Genomic DNA, 18,739 nt, shown 5'->3' with positions numbered 1-18,739 from the left:
AAAGGTTCACTCAGGTGTGCGGTACAGGTATACTCGAGTGGTACAGGTACACTCAGGTGTGGTATAGATACACTCAGGTGTGTGGTACAGGTACACTCGAGTGGTATAGATACACTCAGGTGTGGTATAGATACACTCAGGTGTGGTACAGGTACACTCAGGTGTGGTATAGATACACTCAGGTGTGCAGTACAGGTACACTCAGATGTGTGGCACCAACCCTCGCAGTGAGAGCCAAGGGTTTGGTCAGTGGAGGCTCAGTTTGGGAGATGGTGGTCAGTGGGGGACTTGGGCGGCCAGTCGGGGCTGTGGTGTCTTGCAGGGGTGGGTACATGGCTATGCTTCTTGAAGGCCCAAAAGGCTGGTGGGCTTAAGAGGTTGGGGGGTCCACTGGGAAGCCCAGGCTACTTGACGGGCTGGGAGCAAACCTTCCTGAGTCCCAGCCCTGCCCAGGCTGCCTACGCAGAGCATGCAAAAACATAAGGACGCACTCCCTTGGACAGGCTGCAAGCACATGGATGCCTGCACAGGGAGCCAAATGCAGCCGCAAGAGCTCTCAGTCGGCCACACGGGGGCAGTCACACCATGGAGGGACACCTGCCCTGGGTGCCTCATCCAGAGCATGACCCCAAGGACACAGCAGTATGGAATTAACAGAAGCAAGAGAGAAACCAGAGCAGGTGGGGCTTACAGCCTGAGGGCAACAACAACTGGAAAGTTGCGAGCAAAGATTGACTTGGGTAGCTTTTCATTTATTACTTTGCTCAGGCTGTGCCCCAGGTCCACTTAGACCCAGGTTTTTGGGATGGGGCAGGCCAGAGCACCTCAGGAAGGGAGGCTGGGCCAGCTGCCCCCCCCAGCCCACAGTACCCATGTGCCCTGTTCCCCATCCTTCACCCCCACCCCCCCGTGCCTCATCCCTCATTCCGCAGTCCTCATTCCCTGTCCCCATCCCTGGGCCCCTGGTCACCTGCTCTCACGCACTCCCTCTCGCCATTTGAATGGTGTGTTGTTGACCCAGCTCTTAATTTGACTTACAGGAAGATGAAGGACCTGCTCAAGACGCCTGGAGTTCTCACCCAGCTTTAACCCTTGGGTTCTTCATGAAGAAGATAATCCCAGAATAGTCAGGAAGGCCTGACTTGTGGTCATAGCTGTGGTCACCACCAAAGTCAGCCTAGTCAGCTAGGAGGGCCACCTGTCTCAGTCCAGATGAGCCTGGTTGAGGAGGGGAGCAGGTGGGGGTCTGGGGGCAGAGAGAGGGCAGTCTCTGCTGGGTGGGCAGATATGGAGGCTGTTACCCTCACGAGGGGAGGGGAGGGGCTGCATGTGGGGCGGTGTCAGATGCGCTGTCCCTGCTGTGTGGCTGAGCCCCATCTCCATGGGTCGTCCTTCCATCAGCCGAATCCCTCAGGTGGAGAGGCTCCCTGCTCACCCCTCACCCGCACAACACCCAGCAGAGGTGGGTCCAGGAGTGGCCTTCAGTTCATAGCACTTCTCCATAGCATTTAAGAGCAGAGTGTGTACTCATGGGTGCCCATGTAAGTGTGAGCATGTATGTGATTATTTGATCAGTGTCTGACCCCACGGGACTAAAGGCTAGGAATCTGGCCCATGTCTGCCTCTAGAGCTGGACCGTATATACCTGGTGAATAAATGGGTAAAGGTGGGGATTCTTCCCTCTTGTGTGTATATGTGTTAAAATACATACAGCATAAAATTTACCATTTTAACCAGTTCTAAGAGTGCAGTTCAGTGGCACTAAGCACATTCACAGTGCTCTGCAGCTATCGCCACCACCCATCTCCAGAACTTTCTCATCCTCCCAGATGGAAATTCTGTCCCCATGAAACACTAACGCCCAGCTCCTGGTGCCCACCGTCCTACTTCACCTCTGTGGATTGGCTCCTCTCGGGACCTCATATCAGTGGGGGTACAGTATTCGTCTTCCTATGATTGTCTTCAAGAGTCATCTGTGTTGTAGCAAGTGTCAGGATTTCCTTCCTTTCTAGGCTGAGTAATGACTTCACTGTGTGGATACACCACATTTTGCTCACCTGTGGACACTGGTTTGTTTCCCCCTTTTGGGGTTGAATAATGCTGCTGTGGACGTGGATGCACAACTGTCTCTTCAAATCAATGCTTTCAGTTCTTTGTCAGAGGTCCGCTTGTATACCAGAGTGGTGGCTTACACGGTAGTTCTGCTCAGTTTGCGGCAGCTGCAGCAGTTTACATTCCTACCAACAGTGCACAAGGACGCTAATTTCTCCACATCCTCGCAGTAGCCATTATTGTTGGGGAATAGTCACCCTCATGGATGTGAGGTGGGATCTTGTTGTGGTTTTGGCTTGCATTTCCCTGATGACGAGTGATGTGGAGCACCTTTTCGTGTGCTATTGGCCATTCATCTGTCGTCTTTGGAGAAATGTCAATGTCATTAGGCTTTCCCCCCGTGTTTTCTTCTCAGCGTTTTCTATCTCATTTCAGGTCTTGGATCTATTTTGAATTTTTGTGTATGGTGTTAGGTAAGGGTTCAACGTTATTCTCTTTCATGGGCATATCCATTTTTCCCACCACCATTTGCTGGGAAGACTGTCCTTTCCCCACTGAATGGTCTTGGTGCCCTTGTCAAACATCATTAGCCATATATATGAGGGTTAATTTCTGGGCTCTCTGTTCCATTTGTCTGTAGTTCTCTGTTTTATGGTAGAAGAAAATGAAGACCGATAGAGGGCACAAGGTCACATGATAAGTGGTGGTTAGGCTTAATTCGGATGGAGGGCACCCTGGACCTCACCCTGTTCATGCAGGGATGTGGGGGAGCACAGAGGGCACATCTGACCTGTCCAGCCTTCCCACCGGATGACACTCCAGGCCAGCCAGACTGGGCCTCACCTTGTTTAAGAAAGGATCAAACTAGCTGCTCACAATTCAGAGGGTTTTCAGATAGCAAGTTTCCTCTTGAAATTGCCTTCAAACAATACAAAGAACCAGAGAGGGAAACAAAGCTTCAGGGTCTTGTGGCACAGGAGATAATCTGGCCCCACGTTCCAGGGAGAAGCTGCCAGTTCCTGCAGACAGCAGGGTGGTGCAGGAGGGCACGGGCAGGGGGACAAGGGAGGGCTTCCTGTAGGGCAGGCCCCTCCACCGCCGGGCAGGAAGTCAGAGAAACCCACCACCCGAGAGCAGGTCTGTTTAGGGCAGTGCCTCACTCTTGGATGAGGTGCAGCCAAGTTCACCTGACGTTTGTAAAATAGCAACTCAGGAACCAGAGGAAACATCTTAGAACCCAGATGATTTACAGCCCGTGTCTCAGAGATGACGAAAGATACTGCATATGTTTAAAAAAGACCCAATTCTATAAGAATGCAGAATGAGAAATCTGGGAAATTAAAAATAGAATGTCTGGAAGGGAAAAAGCTAAAGAACAGAGAAAACTCTAGGGAAGAAAATTTCAAAAGGGGGGGCATTTTCCAGAACTAAAGGAGGTAGGGCTAGTTTGAAAGGACACTGCAGATGGACAAGGCTATGCTGAGGAGCATCAGCGCCCAGGGAGGAGACCCTCACCTTCCCAGAGGAGACAGGTGCTCCTGAGACTCAGGGAGGGGCTAGCCGTGCAGCAGGGGAGGCTGGCGCACACTCCAGACGTGTGGAGGGAAGGTTGTGTCCACCTCGAATTCTGCCACTAGCTGTACAGGCACACGAAGATTTCAAGACATTTTCCTCCCGCATTCCTTTAGCTAGGAAGCACCTGGAGGGTACGTGCCAGGAAATGAGGAAGAAAACCAAGCGGAAGGGCTGGGATTCAGGACACAGGACTAGCGGGAGGGTGAGTCCAGGGAAGCCGGGATGAACGGGCAGTGGCAGGTCTGGCCGTGTGGCGTGCGACCTCACTTGTGGAACCCTGCGGGAGGCTCATTTTCAGAGCTGCTGAAGGATGTGGAGGACAACAGTAGTTTCAAAGAAAACCAAGCAAATGAGTCATGTTTAGTGGGGGCTGGCTGGGTTGGGGGTGGGGAGAGACTGTAGAAGAAAGGAAATAAATTACAGTAAATACGTCAGGAAATAAACTGTGGTAAATTAGCTCTCTCCCCCCCTTCCTGCCCCCGTCGTGGATCAGCTATGGGGCTGTTAGCCAGGTACCAGGCTGATGAAAGTTCCTGGTCGCTGGCAGAGCCTGGATGGTCTTTGCTGTGTGCTCGTCGCAAGCATGGGCTGCTTGGGAGGTGGGTGACTTAGGCCATCAAAGGCAGTTTCAGGGAAGGAGGGGAAGCTGGACATTGGTTTTCTTCTGCCCCAGTGAGGGAGGCCCTGGGGTGCGGAGGTGGTGTCTTCCCATGAGGGGAAGTGCCAGCTCTTACCCAAAGAGCTCCAGACCTGGGGTGGGGGGACCCAACAGGTGTCCCGCCCACATTCCTGGGTCCCAGGGTCCCCCCACCTTACCTCTGCAAGATGTGTCCCCCTCCCTGGAAATCATACACGTGCTTACTTATTTTATTTAACAACCAAAAGAATTACCAAAAAAAGTACAAAAATACTACATGCTTTCTGCAAATATGTGCAGGAATTGCAGAAATTTTAAACATTAATTGAAGGGGCACCTGGGTGACTCAGTCTGTTAAGTGTCTGCCTTCTGCTCAGGTCATGATCTCAGGATCCTGGGATGGAGCCCCTTGTGGGGCTCCCTCCTCAGCGGGGAGTTTGTTTGTCCCTCCCCCACTGTCCCTCTCTCCCACCCCCACCCCTGCTCACGCTCGCTCGCTCTCTCAAATAAGTAAATAAAATTTAAAAAAATTTTTTTAAAGAAAATTTTTTTAAAGAAATTAAAGTTCATCTATAACCTCAGTTATTCACCCAAACCTTTTCTGTGCATAAAGCACATTACAAAATTTGGATCAAGATGCAACTACTGATTTTAGCTACTTAAAACATACAATATATTGCAACATAGCTGCAAGTTGCTCCATGTAAAAAATACTGTATACCGTGTATTATGTGTACATTGTTCATACTTGAGAGGTACATTATAGTTTTGTTATGAAAATATGTCTTTTGCCCTAAGAAATGGTAGGTGTTTTGTATATATACAATGGAGAAATTTTAAGTGTGCAGGCACATGGAAGACCGATTTTTTTAAACAGCTATCTAATCTCAAGGTGAAGATCTAAATGTGAACAGTTTACTAATGCACTACTGAAGTTTAAATCTGTGGCACAATCATTGTAAACATGGGATTTGTCTGTGTTTCTCTAAATTGATTTGTTTTCTAATCTGTAATTACTGGAAAACTCCTATTCCCATTTTTACCAAACTTAATTTCTAGTTTTTGGTTTATCCATTCAAATTTACAATACCTCTAATTTTAATGCCAACAAAATTGGTTGTAATCAAATTTTAAAATAATAATATAATTTGGCCCCCCCTTTAAAAAAAATAATATGAAACCATTTACTCAGTCAACATTTTTGAGCGCCTGCTCTGCGGTAGGCACGGTGTTCTTCCTGGATAGAGGGGAACAGACCCGGGGCGTCTACAGGTTACCCTGCCATAATTTCAGGTGCAATGTGCACCAGGAAAGACAGAGCAGGCAGAGGAGATGGACAGCAGTGGCCTTGGTTTGGAGTGGGTCTCCTCTCTGAGGACACCAGAACAGGTTGCTCCCCTGTGAGTATCCGGAGAAGAGCATTTCCCTGAGGGGACGGCGAGTGCAAAGGTCCTGAGGCACACATGCTTGCTCGTTGAGAGCACATCGGCGAGTCCAGGAAGGGGAAGATATTGGGAGCTTCTGGGGAGACAGAATTTTGTTCAGAGCCTGGTGGGGGCCTGGAGCAATACCCTTGGCAGTTGATTGTGGGGGCGGGCGTGGGAGCCCCTACAGGACTAGCCGTGGGGATGCACGGTGGGGCTGGGATGAGGGGCTGATCCTGGAGACCACCCAGGGCCTGGACGTGGCATGGGGGTCGGGAGACCCCATGGCGGCCCGGGTGAGGGCTGTGGCGCTGGAGCAGGCCGGGGTCGCTGGGGGAACCCTCAGACGTTGGGCAGAGACCTCAGGTTGTGAGGCCAAGCTCACCGGGTGTCGGAGTGGTTCCAAGTCAGGACGCCTGGTGGAGCAGGGGAGGGGCCCAAAGATCCTCAGCGTGTTAGAGGAGAAAAGAGCGGCCGCCAAAGGGCCCGGGAGGAGAGGGCCAGAGAAGACCGCGCCTCAGGCACGCGGGTCAGCGGAGCAGGGCGTCTTCGGTCGCGCGCACGGGTCTGATGGACCCTGAGAGGTCCAGGACTGGGCTGTTCCTGGGAAGCTCAGGGTCAAGGTGTTATATTAGTATTTCAAGAGTCTGTAAAACCTTTTGCTCATTTTGATTCTCGCAACAACCCCATTGGAGCAGGCGGGGCGGGAGACGGTATTCTCACATCACCTACTGGATCGGACCGCCGGGAACCCGGGGCGAGGGGAGCCTGGGCCGGGCTTCTCTGCACCGCGGGCAGGTGCGCGCTCGGCCTCCCCCGGCGCAGGGGGGTGGTGGCGCGTGCCTGGGGGAGAGGAATAGAGGGCCTGGGGCTCCTGCGAGGGGCACAGGGGCCTCGAGGGGCATAAAGTACCCCCGAGCGGACAGACTCTTGCAGAGACCTCGGGGACGCGACGGGCGCACGGCGCCACCCCACCGTGGCGCACGCGGACCCGGGAAGGCTGTGCGGAGCGGGCCGGGGCGGAGATGCGCGCGCGCGCCCCCTGCCGCCTCGCGGGGTCTGTCGGCCCCTGGGCGGGGCGGGCTCGCGTGCCGGGGTGGGGCCGTCGTTCCGCGGCCGCAGCCGCCGCGGGTCCCCGAGATGCGAGCGCCGGCAGCCGCGCCGCCACAGCTCCCGGCCCGGGCGGGCTCCTCCCGCGGGTGCGCCTGAGCCTCCGCGCCCCGCCGCCCCGGGTAAGTGCCCCGGGCGCGCTCCGCCGGTCCCCGCTGCGCCATCGAGACCCTCGTACGGAGCCCTCCTCCCACCCATCCTGACGCAAGGCCCTGGGGTCCGGCGGGTGGTTTCTCACCTAAAAATAAAAACAGGATATTTGAGGGAAGCCGGTCCACTTGGCCCTCAGCTTCTCCCTTCCCCACAAGCTCCTGCCTGTGACCCACCGCCTTGGGGCGGTTGGGCTAATTTTGCTCTAGGTCCCGTTTCTTTCAGAAGCTCTTGGGCAGATGCTGGCGAGGGCTTTGCACTGCCCCCCTCCCCCCCAGCCTTCCTCAGGGCAGCCAGCGGAGGAGTGTGGGAGCTGGGGGCCCTGGAGCTAGGGCAGCACAGCCTGGCGCCCTCCTTCCGGGCCAGGGAGCCCCAGGCTTGGTTCTCACACTTGGGAAGGGCGGAAGGGCCCGTGTTCCAGGAATTCACTCGGTTTCAGTTAGCGGCACCAAGAAAGTTTTGTGTGGTTTTTTGTTTTTTTTTTTCCTACAGAAGTCTTAATTTGAGTGGCCCCAAATCCCAGATTGTGGCTACTCTGTGAGTGGCACAGACCCTCAGTGACTTGCCGACCCTGGTGTTCCCACTGTGACTCCCATTAGGGAACGGGCAGCTCACAGGGGCAGGTGACTGGTCAGCGTCAGAGGTCAACTCTTTCTTGGGTCCTTCCTCCTGTCTCTTTCCAGGGGTTGGTGCTGGAGGCATCTTCCCTCTTTGGAAGTGTCCAACAGGCCCTCAGCTTTGGCTGCCCCAAGCATCATCATAGCATTGGGAGTGGGTAGCCCCTAGACTTACACATGGCCTCTGTTTGACCAGCCACAGCTGGTCCTTGAGGGGCTCAGGGCTTGAGTGTGTGCCTGGGACATCTGTCCCCAAGCTCTGGGTCCTTGAAAGTTGTGTACCTGGATTTCTGGCCTGGTCAGCAGCTGACTCAGCATGGACGCTCTGCAGGGGGTCTCTGGTAGAGGCAGGCCCTTAAGCCTGGACAACCTCCACCCAGTGTCCGCCATTAGGGATAATGCCTGGCTTCTGCAGACTCCTGGGAGGGAGTCCCATCACGGTGGCGGTCCTAGCACCGGTCATTAGGAGGAGACCCTGTGGTGATGTGCAGGCTGTACCCCCTCGTGGTGAGTGGCCAGCATGCAGCGTGGCCCTGACATGGGAAGCTGCGTCATCTCCTGCAGCCCTCCTGCAGCCCGTGACTGCCATTCACCTCCTTTACGCATAAGGACTTTGAGGTGGGTAACTGCTGGAGCTGTGACTCAGACTCCTGGTGTGGTCCCACAGCAGTGCGTGCCCATGGAAAGATGCTCCGAGCCCAGCGTGGAGCCCAGTGGGGGGCTTAAACTCATGATCCTGAGATCAAGACCTGAGCAGAGATCAAGAGCCAGACGCTTAACCAGCTGAACCACCCAGGAGCCCCTAGAGAAAGATTCTTATATAAAAGCTCAGGTTTCTTTTGAGAAACCCAGTCAACTTAGAGCTTAGCAGGGATGGGAGGCCCCCAAACCACCCTGTTGGGCCCAGCTCACACCTGCATGTTCCCCTCTGGTGCCCAGGCCCCTGTCTGCCTCCCTCCCCAGCACAGTCCATGGTTGCAGGAGAGACCCTGGCCCAGGCCAGCCGCAGGCCACAGAAACCCAGTGGCGAGGGTCTCCTGCCCGCACTTCCCAACAAGGCGTCTGCCACCTGCATCTGAGGCAGAGATCTGTGTCCTGCCTCAGAGGGGCATTTCTTCGAGGAGTTCGGTCTAATCCAGTGGAGGCTTCATCTTTTTGAGGAGAATGAACAGGTATTTAGTAAAATGGAATAATCTGAATGCCATAATATCCACCTATATATCCTATATATATATAGGATTCCCAGGGCAGAAACCTCAGCACAGATGGACCCCCAAACTGTGGTTTTTCAAGGAGGTCTGTGGTGGTGTGTGTGGGGGTTGATGGGCAGCTCCTGTGATCTCTTCCACACACACCCCTGTTGGGGGGGGGTACCTGGAGAGATTTATTTGCCCTTGGTGCTTTTTTACCGTGACCTGTGTTTTTAGGGTTGTTCTGAGCACTGAGATGGAGACACCAAGGGAGAACATGGCTTTGTGGGGCAGGCAGACAGTGTGTGAGGCATGCCTTGGAGCCGAGGTCCTGTCCCCGCTCCTGCTTGGAGGAAGAGAGCTTTGGGGGAAGGGTAGTGAGGGGGTCAGCGCCACCCTGCACAGGAGGGTCCCTGGCCCCCTCCTCACCCTCTCTGTCATCTCCCCCAACCCCACACCGTCCCTGCTCCAGGCTCAGGGCTCATTTGGGGAATGGTGGTGCTGGGGATGGGATCTCCTTCACCTTTGACCTCATGGGTGACTGTAGGTTGCTGGGTGCCTAGCCCCTCGCGGGGTGCAGGGAAACTTCCCTGGCCTAGGCTGGGGCCAGGCCTGCGATGGCTTTGCACGCTGGCCTCCAGCCACTGAGGGTCCAACCTGGCTTCCCAGAGAAGTGCAGGTGTGGTGGCCGTACGCAGGATGAGGCTGAGAAGGCAGAAGCATCCATCCATCAATTCCTGCTCCAGCCTGCGGCCCCCAGGTCACATCCCTGCACATGCTCTTGACTCTTGGGTATAAGCCCAAGAGAACTGAAAACATACATTCAGACAGAATCTGGCACACAAACACGCATAGCATCATTATTCACACCATCCCCGTCAGCTCAGAAACCTGCCTCTACCCCCCAGGCCCCTGCAGCTACGGCCCACTGTCTGCTCCCTCTGTGCAGAATGCCCTCAGACATTTTCAGTCTGCTCGATCCACTTCTCCCCTGCTATTCTCTGTCTTTCTCACCACTCCAGAATCTTCACCTGTATTTATAGACACATTTGTGTTGTGTGCTTTTCATTGAGGTAAAATTCACATAAGCTAAAATTAACCACTTAAAAATGTACCATTCGGTACATTTATTTAGTATATCACCAATGTTGGGCACCTACCACCTCTGCTTACTTCCAAAACATTTTCTTGACCCCAGACAGAAGCTCTCTGCCCATGAAACAGTCATTCCCCATTCCTTCCACCCCGGCCCTGGCAACCACTGATCTACTTTCTGTCTATGCACTTGCCTGTTCTGGTCATTTCATATGTATGGAACCAACACAGGAGCTCTGGTAGTCTGCCTTCTTGCATGTGGCATGTCTTCGAGGCTCCTTCCTGTGGCAGTGTGCGTCAGAGCCCGTTCCTTCTCACGGCTGAGAAATACTCCACTGTGGGCATAGACCACACTTTGTTTGCCTGTTCACCAGTTGACGGGCTTTGGGGTTGTCTACACTTTTTGGCTGTTGTGAATAACGATGCTATGCATGTTTGTGTGCCAGATTCTGTTTGAATGTATGTTTTCAGTTCTCCTGAGTATACATGACCCAGGAGTGGAATTGCTGGGGTGCCTCTGTGTCTAACTCTTTGAGGATGTGCCACACTGTTCCAGGTCCCAGGTCCCAGTGCCAAAGGTCCAGCTTCACATCCTCACCAACACTTGTCGTTTTCCTTTGTTTTGTTGATGGCCATCCCGGTGAGTGTGAAATGCTACCTCATTGTGGGTTTGATTACATTTCCCTAGTGATTAATGACGTGAAGCATTTCCATGTGTCTGTTGACTGTATATTTTCTTTGGAGAAATGTCTGTTCAAGTCCTTTGCCCATTTTTAATTGGGCTGTTTGTCTTTTTGTTGTTGTTGAGTTGTAAGAATTCTTTATATGTCCTGAATAGTAGACTTATCAGATGCATAATTTGCAAATGTTTTCTCCTGTTCTGTGACTGGATGGTGTCCTCTGAAGCACAGGTTTTTAAATTTGACGAAGTCTAATTTTTTTTTTTTCTTATTTGTGCCTTTGGTGACATATCTAAGAAGCTGTTGCCAAATTTAAGGCCATGAAGATATAGCCCCGTGTTGTCCTTGAGAGTTGTATAATTTTACCTCCTACACTTAGGTCTTTAACTAATTTTGGTTAATTTTTTCATACGGTGTGAAGCAGGGAACAACCTCATTCTTTTGCATGTGGACATCTGTTTGCCTGTTTGATGAGGGCATTCTTCTTTCCCCATCGAATGGCCTTGGCATCATAGTGTGTCTATTCTTATGCCACATTTTGCCCCTTTTTAATGCTTTAAAAAAAAAAGCTTGTTATTATGGATAATTTCCAATCTTTAACAGAAGTGAAGAGAATTTTATAATGAGCCCAACTTATTCATCAACCAGCATAGATGGGCAGCTATCAATATGAAATGATCCAGTTTCATTTAGATTCCACTCTGCTCCCCAGATTACGTAGGAGCAAATCCCCGATGTGTCATTTTTTAGTACGTAACTCTGAAATATGTGGACTTAGAAAAAATCAGGCTTTTCTATTTTTAGCTTAATTTTTTTGTTTGAGTTGAGAGACTTTTATAAGGAAGAATTATCTACCACAGTGGATTGACCATAAAGGTGAAAAGAAGACTCTGAAGGGTACTCAGTGGCTGGCGGAACATGTCAGAAGAGTGCACTTAGAAATGGGGATCCCTCTCCAAAGCTGGGGTTCAGGCCTCTTTGGAGAGGGTATGGTTCAGCCCCCTGGTTGGTGGAGAAGGTCACTGAGTTTCCCGGCCTCTGGTGGTGGTTAGCAGGAACAAATTAAACTCTGAAGCCCTGGGATCAGAATCTTCTTACTCCTGCCAAGTCCCTCCCGGGCCCTCTGCTGGCAGACACCACACCGTGTGCTATAGAGAGGCTTGCGTTCATGCAGAGCTCCCAAGGAGGGGTGGACTTGGAGCCTAGAGGCAATAAATGGGTACTTGGCACAACTTTTGAGTACCATTACACCACTTAGTGAACATGCAGGAACCTTCCACTGGGCCCTTACATCTCCCCAGTCCTGGCCTAGGTGCTAGAGTTGCCATACCCCTGACCTCTACATATGTTACAAACCCCACGATACATGGTTATCATTATTGTTTAAACAACTATCTTCTAAAGACATTCAAACAGTAAGAGCAGACCTTGGTTTATAACCCAGCAGTTCTGTTTCCTGTGCCTCCTATTCCATTTTGTGGACCCATGTTACCATCTGGTATCATTTTCCTTTGGCCTGAAGACACCCTTTCACATTTCTTACAGTGTGGGTCAGCTGGTGAGCAATTCTTTCAGCTTTTGTGTGTCTGAAAAAACCTCCAGCCTTCAGTTTTGAAAGCTGTGCGCACAGGGTGTGCCATCTCTGCACTTCTCCGACGAGGTGTCTGCTCTCATGCTTGCCCTTGTTTCTCTGCACCAATGGCTGTTTGGGGGCATTTAAGATCATTCTGTATATCCCTGCTTATGAGCAATCGGAGTATGCGTGGCCTTGCTGTAATTTAAACTTGCAGTTGATTGATCTTCTTAAATCTGTAAGTTTACAGTTTTCGTTATGTTGGACAAATCTCTACTATTTATTAATTTTTTTCTCTCACCTCATATTCTTTGGAGCCCCAGTTATACACATAGTAAACCTCTTGAAATACTGAAGTATTTCATTTTTATTTTGGTGCTATTGTAAATGGTTCTGCTTTTTAAAAATCTGTGTTCTGATTGTTCATGGCTAGTCTACAGAAACACACTGGACTTTTCTACATTGTCCTTTTACCCTTTGACCTTGCTGAACTCAATAATTATAAGAGATTTGTCTTAGTAAACTTTCCTGGATTTTCTCTATGTACAATCATGTTGTCTGTGAGCGGAGTTCTGTTTCTTCCTTCCCCAACATTATGGCATTGCTTTTCTTCATCTTATTGCCCTGATGAGGACACTCATGTGGTGCTGAGTGGAAAGGGGGATGCAGGGTCTGTGATCCAGGGGAGGAGCTCGGTCTTCACTGTTAGGTGTGACGCTAGTGTAGGTGTTTCTGTAGAGGCCCTTTATCAGGGTAATTAAGCTCCCTTCAAATACTTTTTTTGTCAAATACTTTTTTGCATGTAGGAGATGGTCATTGTATTTTTTTCTTTAGTTTATTAATGTAGTGAATTGCAATGACCAATTTTTGGATGTTGAAGCAGCCTTGAATTCTTGGATAAACCTCACTTGTGGTGATGTTTTGCCTTATTTGTATTGCTGGATTCCACTTGTTAATGTCTGATTGAGGATGTTTGTGTCTATGTTCATGGGGGATATCAGTCTGTAGTTTTCTTGAAATGTCTGGTTTTTGTATCAGGGTGATGCTGAACTTATAAATGAGTTGTCAATTTTCAATTTTATTTTCAGTTTTCTGCCAGAGGTTGCAGAGAATCGGTATTATTATTATTTTTTTTAAATTGGTAGAATTTACCAGTGAAACCATCTGGGCCTAGGTGTGTTTTTGTTTTGTTTTGTTTTTTATTGTTGAAAAAAAAAATAGGACCAAACAGTTGTTTTCCTGAGTGAATTTGGTAGTTTGTATCTTTCAAGGAATTTGTCCATTTCATCTAAATTATTGGATTTGTGGGGATAGTATTTGTCTCAGTCTGCTTGGGCTACCACAACAAAAGCCCATACTGGGGGCTTAAACAACAGACATTTATTTCTCATAGTTTTGGAGGCTGGAAGTCCAAGATCCAGATGCCTGCTTATTGGTTTTACAAGCTTCTCAGGAGCTTCCCAGGTGTGATCTGAAACTGGCCCCTGTTTGTGGAGGGAGGGAGAGACCTCCCTCCTCTCCCTGTGGCAGGGAGAGACCAAGAAAGAGGTGGCCACTCCAGGTTGATGGGTGACAGTTTGAATAAGCCAAGAGAAATTACATAAAAAGGCTTGTCTTAGGTGGCAGAAAGATGAGTGGATGCAGTACCCATTGGCCATCTCTTAAAAGTCTATAAAGAGGCCTCAACTAGGCTCAGTCATATATATCATGCACATCCCAAGGCTATGTCCTTGGAACAGCCGCTGGGAGCAGGAAAGGTGAGTGGAGCCCACAGCCAAGGAGAGTTGGGGGGGGGGGCGGTGAAGAGCTTCCTAGTACCTGGGTCCAGTTCACAGGTCAACTGGCGGTCATGTCTTCTTGATGACCTTCCCCAACACTGCTGATTTGGTTTCCAGGGAGAGCTCTCTTCTTGGTTTGCAATGCCTCTGTACACATGGTGAAGAGAGAGCCCTGGTGTCTCTTCCTCTTCTTATAGGGGCAACTGTTCTAATAGATCAGGGCTCTGCTTTTATGACCTTATTTAACCTTAATCACTTCCTTCAAGGCCCCACCTCCAATGGAGGATTAGGGCTTCAATATATGGATTTTGATTGGGGAAAAACAGGTAAGTTCATGGTTGTATACTTTTATTTTCTTTCTAATGTCTGTGGGATCTGTAGTGATGACCCCTCTTTCATTCCTGATATTGGTCATTTGTGTCTTCTCTATTTCTTGATCAGTCTGGCTAGAGGTTTATCAATTTTGTTGATCTTTTCATAGAACCAACTTTTGGTTCATTGATTTTTCTATTTTAAGTTTTGTTGATTTTTCTTCTTTATTATTTCCACCTTTCTGCTTGATTTGGATTTATTTTCTCTTTTTCTAGTTATTTAAAGTGGAAGCTTAGATTATTTGGATCATTTATTTTTTTCTAATATAAATGCTTAATAATATCAGTTTCCATCAAAGTATTGGTCAGCTGTGTCCCACAAAATCTGTTATGTTGTGTTTTCATTTTCATTCAGTTCACAGTACTTTAAATTTCCTTGAGACTTTCTCTTCTACCCGTGGTTATTTAGAAGCAGGTTGCTTTCCAAATATCTGGACATTTTCCATATATCTTTCTAGTTTGATCCCATCATTGTCACAAAACATACTTTGTATGATTTCTGTTTTTTTAAATTTGTTGATGATTGTTCTAAAGTCCCAGAATTTGGTCTATCTTGATGAATGTTCCATGTACAAAGAATGCGTATTCTGCTGTTGTTGAGTGGAGTGTTCTATAAATGTCAATCAGTTCAAGTCTGTTATTGTTTGGATATTCTAAATCCTTCCTGGTTTTTGGTTTACTTGTTCTATTGATTACTGAGAAAGGAATGTTGTTGTCCCTGGTTATATTCCTTTTTCTTAAGTCTACTTTGTCTGATACCCACATAACTAGCCCAGCTTCTTTTGATTACTGTTTGCATGGCATATATTTTCCTATCCACTTGCTTTACCTACTTATGTCTTTATATTCAAAGTGTGTTTCTTATATTTAAAGCATGTTCATGGCATATTTCACTTCACACACACACCTCTTCTTGAGGCCAGGTAAGGGCTCCTAAGCTCTGCTCCAAGTCTGTTGGCCCAGTGCCTGGCAATGAGTGGTCACAGCACATGGGTCTGCAGGACGTTTGTGAGGGCTCACATACCCTCACTGCATGGAAAAATCAAGATTTTGGTGCATCTGAAAGTGGTGATGGGTGAGCCGACCAGCCTTAGGGCACAGATCCTGGGCTACTCCTTGGGGACCTCCTCTTGGATACAGGCGCCATGTCCGGCACTGCTGGTGGAGGCTGGTGGGTATGTTCAGCTGGGCTTGGGGCAGCTGCGAGTTGGTGGCTAAAGTAGAAGCCCAGTGCTGTGGAGTTGAGTGGGAGATTTTACATACAAAAGAGGAAGCCTGTTGGCTCAGAAGCACAGGGCCATAAAGGGGAGGGTTGGGATGAGGAAGAAGACCTACCACAAACACCACCAAGAGAGGACACGTGCAGCCCCTGCCAGAGGAACAGCCCCATCAGAACCCTGACGCAGCAAACTGCTCTTTGGTACCTTAGCTGTGTGTCCTGCTCATGGATGCCATGGAATGGCTTCTGTTTTCTGAGGACAGGCTCAGGATATTTATCTACCGTAAGCTTTCTGAACCAACTGCAAGAGCACAGGGCTGTTCTCTGTACGAGTGTAGTGACTTGGGCACTCAGGTCAGGCTTGGGGAGTATGATACTGATGGTCAAAGGGGAGATGTCATGGCCAGGGCCGTGTGTCCTCACTGGGCCCTTCGGCATCTTCCTGCTGAGTGAAACGGGGTGTGAGTGGTTCACACTGGCAAGCTTGGTGGGTCATCAGTTTGTGATGGGGGAGTGGGACCCCAGTGTGGGGTCACTGTGGCTCTTTGACTCGCGTAGCAGACCTTAGCTGACGCTGCTGCCTTTGTGGTCTGGGGAGTCGTGTGGACACTGGGGGCCCTTCAACATAACCAACTTTATGCTCCCTTTCTCTTTTAGGGCCAGAGATGATGATCCCACCAGGGGAGTGCACGTATGCTGGAAGGAAAAGAAGAAAGCCCGTTCAGAAACAGTAAAGTATCATGTCTTCTGTTTTTGCTGATTGTTCATGTTGAAGGGGAGGTACTTGTGTTTTCATCAAAAGGAGTGAATTTTCAGAACAAAGTGAGTGAAGGAGAGGCTTTGCTGTGTCTTCCTGATGGGTAGGGGGACTTGCAGCTATAGCAGCAGAACCAGGGTCTGGGGCTGCAGGTGAGCTGCAGAGCTGGAAGCCCACTGCAGCTTTAATTAATAGCTTTGGGCTGCTTTCCTAACTTTGATTAGAAGGCATGGTCAGAGCCGAGTGACACCTTTGGGCCAGAAGTCAACATGGGGGCCTGAAACGTCACCATGATTTTTAGTGAGCACCAGAGCCCCTCTCTGCCCTGGTGAAAGCCTGTCTTCGCGAGGACACACCACAGCCCATTTGTGAGCTTTGTCACACGTGACGGACACAGTGTGCGGCTTGCTCCCCCTGCCTGGGGGCCTCCAGGAAGTTTACAGAGTAGGGAGGGGAACTGGTGGCCCTCACGCCCTGGACACAGTCCCTCTACTGGCCCAGCGGCACTCAGAACACTCAGGTGTGCAGTCTGCGGTGGTGGCGGGAATTATGGGGGTTTGGAGCTACCCCTCTGTGCCCCGGGGCTGTCTCTGGCTCCTCCAGTGGGGGTCCTACAGCATGTCCCACTGTCGGCTGGGCCTCTGGGTGTGTGTGTGTGTGTAATACAGCTCTGAATGAGTGTGAGCACATGAATACAAGGCTCTGTGTGTGGGATGTACACCTGCAATGCTGTCTGTAGGTGGGTCTGTGTTTCTGTGACCCCGGCTGCCCTCCTGGCCCCTGGTGGCTACAGAGGTCTGAGAGGTCTGCAGGAATGTGGCTACCACCACCACCTGAGGATAGACAGCAGAGGCTTGAGAGGCTGGACTTTGGAAAGTGGGCTTGTCACCTGAGTCAGTTGCGTGGCCACCGTGGGCCTCCCCAGCTGTGCAGGCAAAGAGTGGGGCAGGAGAGCTCTGAGTGCATCCCTGACGAGGTGGAAGGCTGGGAGTTTCCATGACTGGGTCCAGGGTCGGGCGGACCACTCTGGTGGAACACAGTCCTGCTTGTGTGTGCCGGACAGGATTTGTGCCGGTGAACACACTGTCATGTTGAGTGAGGAAAGATCCTCAGGACACATCTGTGTGCACCATTTTCTGTGTGCTGGGCCATCTGGGGCAAGGGAGCTAACTTTCCTGCTTTTATAATGTTTTTGTTCCAATAACAGGGTCTGAGGTAATGAGTTTTTGAGGCATTTATTACAAAGTAATTCATTTTATTTATTGATGTTTTAAAGAAGTCTCGTGTTCATCTGATTCAAAACTCAGACCCCCAGCAGGTCCCTCCTGCCCAGTCACTGGCATCCACTTGAATAGTTTCTTGTGAGTCTGTCCTGAGAGGCTCCTGCATAAAGCAGCAGGTATGGACACACGTCCGTTCAGAGTGATGGCGTCTGCACAGTTGTCCTTCCATTTGGGTGCACACCTGTGCCTGCCCTGTAGCGCCCAGAACCTCCTGCGTCATTTTGCATGCGTGCTCACCATTGGACAGCAGCCCACCGTGGGCGCCACACGTCCTGGCATGTTCGTTTTGGCGCCACCCTTCCCTGGGCTGCCTCTCAGGGTTGTGTTTGGAGTGAGCAAACTTGGGGAAAGAGGTGGACTCTCCCTTCGGGCAGCTTGTTTACTGTTCACTATGCAAGTGGTGGACTCTCCGAGCTGGGCTTCCCCAGCTGCAGACCCTACACAGCAGCACCTGCCAGGGGCCCGTCTGGGTCGCTCCCACGGGACTCAGGGACGTGGTAAATGAAGCAGACACATGAAGGGGCACGCTGCCTGCCCTGGGGTGAGTAATGGGAGACTCACGCCTCCTGCCAGCACCCATGGAACAGCAGCTGGTCATTGCCTTGCAAGAGGGTGAGTTAGGCCCCACCCGGGCAGCTTTCCTGGCCACGAAGCTGCTCTGTCGGAGGGTGTGGGCCCTGAGGACTGTGAAGGGTGCCACCAGCTGCCCAGCATTCTGGGCATGCTCGTCTCTGCTGGAACAGGCCTCCTTCCTGCCCTGTGCACATGCTGCATTTCAGACTTTGGTCATTTTAATTTGTGTTCTTCCCGTAAGTCAGGTTAGAACACCATCTGGATTTCCTTTTCTCCAAACTATGTTGATCACTTTTGCTCATTTCTCTATCAGATTGTTTGTGTTTGGTGCTTCTTGAGTCTTAGGAGCTAGTTCTGTACTAGACACACTAGTTCTTGAATCTGTGTCAAACACTTTCCTCCGGTTTTGATTTTACTTATCATGTTTTTTCTATGCGGAAAAATTGATTTTTATGAGGTTGGACTTATTAACCGTTTCCGTGGTAGCTAATTAATCTTACATTGCAGTTCGGAAGATCTCCCTGCTATAAGCTTATGAGGGAATTTCCAGTATTTTCTGTAAACTTTTATGGGTCCCTAATACATATTTTAAACTTTCAAGCACTTGGAATTTTTCCTGGTTTGTGGTTAGGGTCTGAATCTGTCTCTTCTTTTC

The 18,739-nt window shown here is 50.2% G+C and overlaps 1 protein-coding gene across 4 annotated transcripts in view; it reads left to right on the top strand.

Annotated features, from left to right (window-relative positions):
* Positions 1-1,063: 1,063 nt before the first annotated feature.
* The window catches only part of AHRR (aryl hydrocarbon receptor repressor), an 84,385-nt gene continuing 66,709 nt past the window's right edge, over positions 1,064-18,739 (top strand). For 3 of the 4 annotated variants that reach the window (XM_073891129.1, XM_073891127.1, XM_025867514.2), the window contains exons 1-2: positions 6,826-6,920; positions 16,129-16,201. In XM_073891129.1, the coding sequence (XP_073747230.1) occupies positions 16,137-16,201 (65 nt within the window). In that variant the 5' untranslated portion in view covers positions 6,826-6,920; positions 16,129-16,136. Of the gene's footprint in view, positions 1,239-6,825; positions 6,921-16,128; positions 16,202-18,739 lie in introns of those variants that run through there. The other variant, XM_025867515.2, reaches the window with a different exon arrangement.

The sequence above is a fragment of the Callorhinus ursinus genome, unplaced genomic scaffold (assembly GCF_003265705.2).
Source record: "Callorhinus ursinus isolate GAN/ISIS: 27379988/994484 unplaced genomic scaffold, GSC_fseal_2.0 scaffold3, whole genome shotgun sequence".
NCBI classification, from domain to species: Eukaryota; Metazoa; Chordata; class Mammalia; order Carnivora; family Otariidae; genus Callorhinus; species Callorhinus ursinus.
The sequence above is the reverse complement of the archived record's forward strand: the minus strand, read 5'-3'. Positions and strand labels throughout refer to the sequence as shown.